Source organism: Octopus sinensis, linkage group LG29, assembly GCF_006345805.1.
Source record: "Octopus sinensis linkage group LG29, ASM634580v1, whole genome shotgun sequence".
Lineage (NCBI taxonomy): Eukaryota > Metazoa > Mollusca > Cephalopoda > Octopoda > Octopodidae > Octopus > Octopus sinensis.
In genome coordinates, this window is record NC_043025.1 from 10,506,308 (window position 1) to 10,517,888 (window position 11,581).

Below are 11,581 nucleotides of genomic sequence, written 5' to 3' on the forward strand. Positions count from 1 at the left end.
TCGGCAAAAGAGACCGATAGAATAAGTACTGGACTTACAAAAAAGAATAAGTCCCGGGGTCGATTTGCTCGACTAAAGGCGGTGCTCCAGCATGGCCGCAGTAAAATTACTGAAACAAGTAAAAGAGCCATCCTCGTGTATGAAAGATATTCTTTATAAACAACGCAACGTGGATGCATTGTAAGGAAATAACATATAAGAGGGAGAGAGCGGGGGGGGGAGACAAAGAGAGAGAGAGAGAGGGAGGGAGAGGAGTGTAGTGGAAGGAAATAGAGAAACATTTAGACATATGCAGAAGCATACTACAGGTGTCTGTGGTGTCCAAGAGGTTAAGTCGCTGTATTTGAAATCCTATTGGACATACCCGTACAGGTTCGAATCCTTCCCGCAGCGATCTAGTTTTTTAATTGCTTCTTTTGTTGATTTCATTAATTTAATGTTTTTTGGATCTTTTCGGTTTGAACAGCAGTTTTTTCTAGCGGTGTCATACGAAATTGTCACCCATAATTATGACCTTAGTATCGATCTATTGCATTTCAATCTGTTTTAGAGTTAGGGTTAGGGGTGGGTGGAAGGGTATCTTTATTTTTTCACAAATGTAAAAAAAACCCAATCTGTTTCTTAAACGAAGGACATATTCATACGGCACAGAATGTTGTTTACCTCAATGGACGTCATTGATTGGTTGAAATTGCAGAAATTGAAGAAAAAAAACAACAAATATCTTACAAACTATAGAATTTTCTCAATAAAGCCAAGAGAGAAAGCTGTTTTATAAACACATTCTACCAGTATACGAAGTTTAAAAGTGGTTAGTTACCTAGAAATTATGTAAAAAACTGCCGTTCAAACCGAAAAGATCCTTAAAGCGAATAGTATATTTAAAGCAAAAAGATACCAATAAAGTAATCAAAGAAACAATTAAAAAAAATGCATCAAAACTAAATCGCTGCGGGCAGGATTCGAACCTGCGCGGGTATAACCCATTGGATTTCAAGTCCAACGCCTTAACCACTCGGCCACCACAGCAGCTGTCAGTCCGGTTCCGCAAATGTCTAAATATTTCTGTTTAATTTCATTGGAGTTTCCTGACTGATTAGCTTTTACCCTTCTTCCCCTCTTTTCGTATCTCTTACTTTTCTTCGCTTCACCTCTCCCTACGCCTCCCATATCTATAGATAAATATATATGTATGTATGTATTGTATGTATGTATGTATGTATGTATGTATGTATGTATGTGTGTGTGTATGCATGTATGTATATATGTATGTGTCTGTGTATGTATGTATGTATGTATGTATGTGTGTGTGTGTATGTATGTATGTGTGTGTGTGTATGTATGTATGTATGTGTGTGTGTGTAGGTATGTATGTATGTAGGTATGTATGTATGTATACATGCATGTATGTATGTATGTGTATGTGTGTATGTATGTATGTGTGTGTGTGTATGTATGTATACATGCATGTATGTATGTATGTATGTGTATGTGTGTATGTATGTATGTATGTGTGTGTGTATGTATGTATGTATGTATGTGTGTGTATGTATGTATGTATGTATGTATGTATGTATGTGTGTATGTATGTATATATGTATGTGTATGTATGTATGTATGTGTGTGTATGTATGTGTGTGTGTAGGTATGTATGTGTGTGTATGTATGTATGTATGTATGTATGTATGTATGTATGTATGTATGTGTATGTGTGTATGTATGTATGTATGTGTGTGCGTGTATGTATGTATGTATGTATGTATGTGTGTGTGTAGGTATGTATGTATGTATGTATGTATGTATGTATGTGTGTGTGTAGGTATGTATGTATGTATGTATGTATGTTTGTGTGTGCATATGTATGTATGTATGTTGTGTGTATGTATGTATGTATGTATGTATGTATGTATGTATATATGTATGTATGCATGCATGTATGTATGTATGTATGTATGTATGTATGTATGTATGTATGTATTTCATCCAGATAGTTTTGGCTGAGGAGCTACAAGTGGATTTTTTTGTATGTAAAATTACATTTAATTCATTAATAGCGAAACAATTGTCCCAAAATAATCTGTATTTTTGTTATTTTTATTTGCCCTGTCCGTGTGAGCTAACAATCGTACTGACTTTCATGGGAAACATGTATTTTTGTGGTGTGAAACCTTTTGGATTAACTGGTGCTAGAGTGAGCCATATAGTGACCACTCTCTTATATTTATTTTGTAAAAATATTATAATATATTATAAAATATTATAATAATCCAGGTTTCTCGGAGCACTAGGCCACTTGGTGTAGAATAGATATACTATTAAATTAGTATCTAATTCTCTCACCCTTATTAATTAATTAATTGTATGTATGTATGTATATATGTGTATCACTATTCAGTTTTACTTGAAGTTTTCTTAGCAGTAAAGAGTCGGTTTCTATGCTAAGTCTAACGCTCCTTCGTTATAATTTTAAGACTATCAACAGGAGTGGCTGTGTGGTAAGTAGCTTGTTTACCAACCACGTGGTTCCGGGTTCAGTCCCACTGCGTGGCACCTTGGGCAAGTGCCTTCTGCTATAGCCTCGGGCCAACCAAAGCCTTGTGAGTGGATTTGGTAGACGGAAACTGAAAGAAGCCCGTCGTATATATGTACATATATATATATATGTGTGTGTTTGTGTGTCTGTGTTTGTCCCCCTAGCGTTACTTGACAACCGATGCTGGTGTGTTTATGTCCCCGTTACTTAGCGGGTCGGCAAAAGAGACCGATAAAAGAATAAGTCCCGGGGTCGAGTTGCTCGATTAAAAAGGCGGTGCTCCAGCATGGCCGCAGTCAAATGACTGAAACAAGTAAAAGTGTAAAAGAGAGGGTATATATGTGTATGTATGTATGTATGTGTGTGTTGTGTGTGTGTGTGTGTGTGTATGTATGTATGTATGTATGTGTGTGTGTATGTGGTGTGTGTGTGTGTGTATGTATGTGTGTATGTATGTATGTGTGTGTGTATGTGTGTGTGTGTGTGTGTGTGTGTATGTATGTGTGTGTGTATGTGTGTGTATGTATGTGTGTGTGTGTATGTGTGTGTGTGTGTGTGTGTGTGTGTGTGTGTTTTGATTAGTATGTTTTGTTTTATGTACGTCTTCTCATGCATATAGCTGCATTTCCCCACATTCTCACATATACTTAAACGATAAAAATGATAAACTTCTGGAAGGTTTTTCAGATTTTTACACTTCCATTGATGGATTGGATCTGTAGTCTTCAAATCAGCTTTACTTCTTTCTGGTTTTGAGAAGCCTAATTTCTCCAAATTTGTATTTAGGCAGTGTATTACATATCCCAGTGCTCCAGTAATTACAGGTATAAACCTGAACTTGTAATCTGGATAGAGTAACTGCAAATTTCTCAATACTTCAGCGTAAGTATTTTCTTTTTCACTGATCCTTTTCTTTTCTAAGCACAAGGCCCGAAATTTTGGGGGAGGGAGCCAGTCGATTACATCGACCCCAGTACACAACTGGTACTTAATTTATCGACCCCGAAGGGATGAAAGGTAAAGTCGACCTCGGTGGAATTTGAACTCAGAACGTAAAGACGGACGAAATACCTATTTCTTTACGACCCACAAGGAGCTAAACATAGAGGGAACAAACAAGGACAGACAAACGGATTAAGTCGATTATATCGACTCCGAAAGGATGAAAGGCAAAGTCGACCTCGGCGGAATTTGAACTCAGAACGTAAAGGCAGACGAAATACCTATTTCTTTACTACCCACAAGGGGCTAAACATAGAGGGAACAAACAAGGACAGACAAACGGATTAAGTCGATTACATCGACCCCAGTGCGTAACTGGTACTTATTTAATCGACCCCGAAAGGATGAAAGGCAAAGTCGACCTCGGCGGAGTTTGAACTCAGAACGTAGCGGCAGACGAAATACCTGTTTCTTTACTACCCACAAGGGATGACAAACAGAGGGGACAAACAAGGATTATATCGACCCCAGTGCGTAACTGGTACTTATTTAATCGACCCCGAAAGGATGAAAGGCAAAGTCGACCTCAGCAGAATTTGAACTCAGAACGTAGCGTGCTAACGTTTCTGCCAGCTCGATATCGCTAAGCTTTTTTTTTCTACTCTAGGCACAAGACCCGAAATTTATATATATATATCTTTTACTTGTTTTAGTCGAGAGACTGCGGCCACGCTGGGGCACTATCTCGAAGAGGTTTTAGTCGAATGAAATCGACCCCAGTGCTTTTTTTAAAAATCTTGTACTTATTCTGTATTGGCCATACTGTAGCAGAACCTTGAGGTTTTCAGTCGATCGAATCGAACCCCATTTATATAGGGTTTAGCCCTGGTACTTATTTCAACGATGCATATGTGTCGCACTGCTAAGTTACAGATCATAAATACAGACATCACTTTTTTTCAAGCGGCGTCAGGCACAGGTGTGACTGTGGTAAGAAGCTTGCTTCTCAACCACATGGTTCCGGGTTCAATTCCACCTTGGGCAGGTGTCTTCTACTTTAGCCTCGGGCTGATCAAAGCCTTAGGAGTGGATTTGTTAGACGGAAACTGAAAAGAAGCACTTCGTACCTCTGTGTGTGTGTGCGCGCCGCCGCCATCACTTGACAACCAGTGTTGGTCTGTTTATGTCCCCGTGCCTTAGCGATTCAGCAGAAAGAGATCGATAGAATAAGTACCAGGCTTTAAAAAAAAATTAAGTATTAGGGTCGATTAATTCGGCTAAAAGTTCATCAACGTGGTACCCCAGCATGGCCGCAGTCTAATGACTGAAACAAAGTAAAAAAAAAATACTAAAAATAAATCGCTGCGGGCAGGATTCGAACCTGCGCGGGTATAACCCATTGGATTTCAAGTCCAACGCCTTAACCACTCGGCCACCACAGCAGCTGACAAAAGTGACCTACAAATATATAAATATTATTTGATACGATTTTATTTAATTGATTAGTTCTTCTCTTTCTTTTCTCTGTTTCTTTTGCTCCTTTCTTCTATCTCTCGTCAATCCGTTTGGGAGATATTGATCAGCCCAAAGCTTTAGTAGAAGACATTTACCGAAGACGCCACGTCGTAGAATCGAACTAGAGATCGCGAGGTTACGAAGCGAAATTCTTAGCTACATAGCTGCACCTTCACCTAAGCTTTAAAAAAAGAAAACGGAAAGCGTATAAATCTATAAAAAGAAATAAAGTAAGTAAAACAGAAATAAAAAAAAATAGGCAATAACAAAAATATCAAAACTAAATCGCTGCGGGCAGGATTCGAACCTGCGCGGGTATAACCCATTGGATTTCAAGTCCAACGCCTTAACCACTCGGCCACCACAGCAGCTGGCAGTCGGGAGCTACAAATGTCTAAATATTTCTCCATTTGACTTCAGTCTCCTACTGATTACTTCCTTCTTATCTTTTCTCCTCTGTCTATAACTCCTACTCTTTCCCTACTCTATCACCTCTCACACTGCTCCTACTCTCTCTCTGTCTTACTCGTTTGCTTTCACAACCCTCTATAGTCCTCCTACATACGCCTCTCGTATTCTTTCCCCACCCCCCCTCTCTTATTCTTTTACTCGTTCTCTATCCCTTCACTTATGCTTATATACTTCTCTCTTTCACTGCCTACTCTGCCTTCTACTTCCATTTTTCCCTCTCTCTTTATAATCTACCTCATCCCCCTCTATATCGAGTGCCTCACGCAATCTTTTCATACCCTTCCCTTCCGCTCTACTTCACTCATCCTCCTCCTCCAGTATACTTTACTCCTCCCTCAATCGTTCTTACTCATCCGTCTCTCTGCTTTCTTCTCCCCCCCTCTCTCATCTCTACTCTTTCACTTGTGCCCCCCCTTCCTTTCACTTTAAGCCAGAGATCGCTTAAGCTAACGATCAATAGAGTCACTTTCTCAATAACCCTTACTTTATCTCATTCGTCAGTGACGTAACTCTTACTCTTTCACTCAAATACAGACCTGTTACTTTGATCAGCTAGGAATTAGCGACACTTTTATCATAGAATACTTAATATCGAATATAATAGAAAATCTGATTGGTAGAAATAAGTTTATAAAGAACGAACGTTTCTGCAATAAATAAATTTACTGCTGTTGTTATCCTGTTGAAGGTCGTTTGAGTTTACAAGCAAAACCACGTGGAGTGACCTTGTGTCTGTTTTGGAGTTCTTTTAAGGGCGATCATGATGTTGTCGTTAAGGAGATCGCTGAAAATAGTGTGGTGTGAGTCGATTTATTAATTTATATCAGGCATTCCTTCGATATAACTCGACAAAATCAAAGCATTTCACTTGGGGTATTTCCTTGGGCTGTGGAATATAGATGTAACGAAATTATACTTATTTCTTTATTACCCACAAGGGGCTAAACATAGAGGGGACAAACAAGGACAGACGTAGGTATTAAGTCGATTACATCGACCCCAGTGCGTAACTGGTACTTAATTTATCGACCCCGAAAGGATGAAAGGCAAAGTCGACCTCGGTAGAATTTGAACTCAGAACGTAGCGGCAGACGAAATACCTATTTCTTTACTACCCACAAGGGGCTAAACACAGAGGGGACAAACAAGGACAGACATATGTATTAAGTCGATTACATCAACCCCAGTGCGTAACTGGTACTTAATTTATCGACCCCGAAAGGATGAAAGGCAAAGTCGACCTCGGCGGAATTTGAACTCAGAACGTATGGGCGATTATACCAGCAATGTCTCGTTTTAAACTTGAAGAAAAAATGCCTTGCATATATTTGTTCTTAACTGTTTCGTGTTTAAATGTAAAATCCGCAAATTTACAAGCAGAAAACCGAATCGAACTATCATCTGCTTCCACGGAAATACCCAAAGTGAAATGTTTTGATTTTGTCGAGTTATATCGAAAGAATGCCTTATGTTAACTTGTAGAATAGCATTAGCAGAAGTGGAACATATATATATATATATATATATATATGTTAGGTGGGATTCTGCATCACTACTTAAGAAGAGCGGTCCCGGTGCGCGCACTCGCGCTAGCTAGTCGTGACTAGTCGATCCTTACTTTGTGTTTTTGTTTTATTTTGGGATCTTTTCGGTTTGAACGGCAGTTTTTTCTAGTGGTGTCATATGAAATTGTCACCCATAATTATGACCCTGGTATCGATCTATTGTATTTCAATTTGTTTTAGGGGTGGGGGGAAGGGTATCTTTTTTTCTTCAGAAATGTAAATAAACCCAATCTGTTTCTTAAACGAGAGACATTTTCATACGGCACAGAATGTTTTCTTACCTCAATGGACGTCATTGATTGGTTGAAATCGCAGAAATTGAAGTAAAAAAAAACAACAAATATCTTACAAACTATAGAATTGTCTCAATAAAGCCAAGAGAAAAAGATGTTTTATAAACACATTCTACCAGTATACGAAGTTTAAAAGTGTTTAGTTACCTAGAAATTATTTTTAAAAACTGCCGTTCAAACCGAAAAGATCCAGTAATAGTAATTAATAATACACTACTAGCAATATAATTAGCGAAAAGCTATTAACAATATACTTAGCGACTCAATGGTCTTTGATCTGGGCACAAGAGTAGCATTTTTGTGGGGGAGTAGATAAGTCGATACTCTGGCTCCCTTACAAACTATAGAAATTTCTCAATAAAGCCAAGAGAAAAAGATGTTTTATAAACACATTCTACCAGTATACGAAGTTTAAAAGTGTTTAGTTGCGTGGAAATTATTTTAAAAAACTGCCGGTCAAACGGAAAAGATCCCAGCTGGCTTGTCTTTACACTTTCCTTCCCTTTCTCTTTTTAGATGCCCTTAATTCAAGGCAAGCAATCCATTGCTCTCCAGTTCCCTTCTGTGAGTGCAAACCACCAAACCAATTCGATGTTAAAATGCTGGATATTTTAGTGTGTCCTCTTTCAAAGAAGCCTTTGAGGTACGTTATACTTGTTACTCTTTTACTTGCTTCAGTCATTGGACTGTGACTGGCCATGCTGGGGCACCACCTTAAAGAGATTTAGTCAAACAAATCAACTCCAGTACTTACTGTTTACTCTTTTACTTGTTTCAGTCATTTGACTGCTGCCATGCTGGAGCACCGCCTTTAATCAGGCAACTCGACCCCGGGACTTATTCTTTTGTAAGCCCAGTACTTAGTCTATCAGTCTCTTTTGCCGAACCGCTAAGTGACGGGGACATAAACACACCAGCATTGGTGCTAGGGGGACAAACACAAACACACACAAACATGCACATACATATATACGATGGGCTTCTTTCAGTTTCCGTCTACCAAATCCACTCACAAGGTTTGGTTGGTCCGAGGCTATAGTAGAAGACACTTGCCCAAGGTGCCACGCAGTGGGACTGAACCCGGAACCATGTGGTTGGTAAGCGAGCTACTTACCACACAGCCACTCCTGCGCCTTTTTTTTTAAAGTTTGGTTTATATTCTACTTCTCTTTATTTTGCTGAAACCACTAAGGTACAGGGATGTAAACAAACCAATACCTGTTGCCAAGTGATTTGTGAGTAGAAAAGAGTCAGAAGTTCTATTTTCCTTGGGTTTTGGAAAAAGGGATGTTTTGAGAGTGGCTTTATGAATGTGTCTATACACACATATACGACAGGCATCTTTCATTGTCTGTCAACTAGATCCACTCTAGTGGCTTTGGTCAGCCCAGAGCTATAGTAGAAGAGACTTGTCCAAGGTGTCGTGGAATAGGACTGATCCCAGAACCAGATGGTTGTGAAGCAAACTTTTTACCACACATCTATACCTGCACTCAGGGTGGCGAGCTGGCAGAATCATTAACACGCCAGGCAAAATGCTTAGAGGTATTTCGTCTACTGTTACGTAGTGGAGGCGCAATGGCCCAGTGGTTACGGCAGCGGACTCGCGGTTTCGATTCCCAGACCGGGCGTTGTGAGTGTTTATTGAGCGAAAACACCTAAAGCTCCACGAGGCTCCGGCAGGGGATGGTGGTGACCCCTACTGTACTCTTTCACCACAACTTTCTCTCACTCTTACTTCCTGTTTCTGTTGTACCTGTATTTCAAAGGGCCGGTCTTGTCACTCTCTGTGTCATGCTGAATATCCCCGAGAACTACATTAAGGGTACACGTGTCTGTGGAGTGCTCAGCCACTTACACGTTAATTTCACAAGCAAGCTGTTCCGTTGATTCAGATCAACCGGAACCCTCGTTGTCGTAACCGACAGAGTGCTTCCAACAACTGTTACGTGCTGAGTTCAAATTCCACCAAGGTTGACTTTGCCACATGCCTTCACATGCACATATAGATACACATTTTCATATTTAATATCTGATTTCCATTTTTTTTTCTATCTTCAGGTATGATGCTGAGAATGAAGAACTTGTCTGCGAGGAGCTCCAGGTTGCTTATCCAATCACCGATGGCATACCAAATTTGGTACCAACAGATGCTCGCATGTTAAACCCAAAACAACAGGAACAATAACAGTGTGTTTATTTCATACTCTTTACTCTTTTACTCGTTTCAGTCATGTGACTGCGGCCATGCTGGAGCACTGCCTTTAGTCGAGCAAATCGACCCCAGGACTTATTCTTTGTAAGCCTAGTACTTATTTTACTGGTCTCTTTTTTGCCGAACCGCTAAGTTACGGGGACGTAAACACACCAGCATTGGTTGTCAAGCGATGTTGGGAGAACAAACACAGACACACAAACACGCACATACATATATACGACAGGCTTCTTTCAGTTTCCATCTACCAAATCCATCGGCCCGAGGCTATAGTAGAAGACACTTACCCAAGGTGCCACGCAGTGGGACTGAACCCAGAACCATGTGGTTCGTAAGCAAGCTACTTACCACACAGCCACCCCTTATGCCTATTGTCTTTCCTGACAAACCATTACATTATGGGGACGTAAACAAACCAGCACTGGTTGTCCAGGATTGTGTTGGGGGTTGGGTCACAGAGACACACACACACACACACACGTATCTACCATGATCACCAAATGGATTCACTTTGCTTGAATTTACATTGGTGGCACGAATGATTTTAAGTGCAGTTATTTTGCACATCTGAGCTCTTTCACATGTTGAGCTAGAAGACAATTTACCTCCCTCACACATATCTGCTATCTCAAGCCTGAGGTCATACCCTATAACCTATTTCTTTACTACCCACAAGGGGCTAAACACAGAGGGGACAAACAAGGACAGACAAACAGATTAAGTCGATTATATCGACCCCAGTACGTAACTGGTACTTATTTAATCGACCCCGAAAGGATGAAAGTCAACCTCGGCGGAATTTGAACTCAGAACGTAATGGAAGACGAAATACCTATTTCTTTACTACCCACAAGGGGCTAAACACAGAGGGGACAAACGGATTAAGTCGATTATATCGACCCCAGTGCATAACTGGTACTTATTTAATCGACCCCGAAAGGATGAAAGGCAAACTCGACGGCATTTTAACTCAGAACATAACGGCAGACGAAATACGGTTACGCATTTCGCCGGCGTGCTAATGTTTCTACCAGCTTGCCACCTTGTACCCTATAACCTACAACCTATAATATTATTCATCCATTTCTTTATTAGTATACAAAATAATCACGTTTGTACAAGCAATAAAAGAAAAGTTATAACAATTTTAAAATAGTAGTTGTTCATGTCTTTTGTTCCCTCAAAAATAATGCAATGGCAAGGAAAACAATTCTAGGGGAAAATCAGTGTGATGAAGGTTCGAAGGATCTTTGGATCTTTTCATTTGAATTTTTACTGGAAATTCTCTGTTAAGGAACAGTGAACAACAAAGGGATTCGAGAATGGAAAGAAATTACGGCGCAGGAGTGGCTGTGTGGTAAGTAGCTTGCTAACCAACCACATGGTTCCAGGTTCAGTCCCACTGCGTGGCATCTTGGGTAAGTGTCTTCTGCTATAGCCCCGGGCTGACCAATGCCTTGTGAGTGGATTTGGTAGACGGAAACTGAAAGAAGCCCATCGTGTATATGTTTATGTATGTGTATGTGTGTCTGTGTTTGTCTCCCTAGCATTGCTTGACAACCGATGCTGGTGTGTTTATGTCCCCGTCACTTAGCAGTTCGGCAAATGAGACCGATAGAATAAGTACTGGGCTTACAAAGAATAAGTCCCGGGGTCGATTTGCTCGACTAAAGGCGGTGCTCCAGCATGGCCGCAGTCAAATGACTGAGACAAGTAGAAGAATAATGCAAATATGAATTGTAAAACAAACGAACAAAAACAATTCATTTACTGCATCATATCCCCTACAATTAACAGAGAATTTTATCAGCAGATCGGGAAAAAAATTAATGCATCAGTTTAGGATACAACAAATTAAAGATCCATCTTTTAGACATGTTGAAATTAATGGGGGGAAAACACAGATGAGGAAATTAAGAAACTGGTTTTTGCCGAAGACTTTAAGAAAAAGATTTGTTTGTGACTATGATATCAGTAAAGCATCATTCTCTCAAAAAGATGTCCTAACTACTCACAACTATATTTCACACAACACGCAAAAACTTCC

At 39.9% G+C, this 11,581-nt stretch overlaps 1 protein-coding gene and 3 non-coding genes across 5 annotated transcripts; 1 reads left to right on the forward strand and 3 right to left on the reverse strand.

The window, feature by feature from the left end:
• Positions 1–947: 947 nt before the first annotated feature.
• On the reverse strand, positions 948–1,029 carry Trnas-uga. The gene has a single exon. It is a non-coding gene; the product is annotated as a tRNA-Ser (tRNA).
• A 3,806-nt stretch (positions 1,030–4,835) lies between these two features.
• Positions 4,836–4,917, reverse strand: Trnas-uga. The gene has a single exon. It is a non-coding gene; the product is annotated as a tRNA-Ser (tRNA).
• Positions 4,918–5,276: 359 nt separating this feature from the next.
• Positions 5,277–5,358, reverse strand: Trnas-uga. The gene has a single exon. It is a non-coding gene; the product is annotated as a tRNA-Ser (tRNA).
• A 655-nt stretch (positions 5,359–6,013) lies between these two features.
• LOC115226111 (UPF0434 protein BOV_A0835-like) lies at positions 6,014–10,129 on the forward strand. 2 transcript variants are annotated; one of them, XM_029797096.2, is made up of 4 exons: positions 6,014–6,261; positions 7,836–7,962; positions 9,381–9,528; positions 9,908–10,129. In XM_029797096.2, exons 1-3 carry the CDS (start codon positions 6,222–6,224, stop codon positions 9,505–9,507), a joined length of 294 nt encoding a protein of 97 aa, XP_029652956.1. In that variant the 5' UTR covers positions 6,014–6,221; the 3' UTR covers positions 9,508–9,528; positions 9,908–10,129. The 2 variants fall into 2 exon arrangements, with proteins under 2 accessions (XP_029652956.1, XP_036370775.1); XM_036514882.1 differs by having other exon boundaries at positions 6,019–6,261; positions 9,381–9,524; positions 9,904–10,129.
• Positions 10,130–11,581: the final 1,452 nt, after the last annotated feature.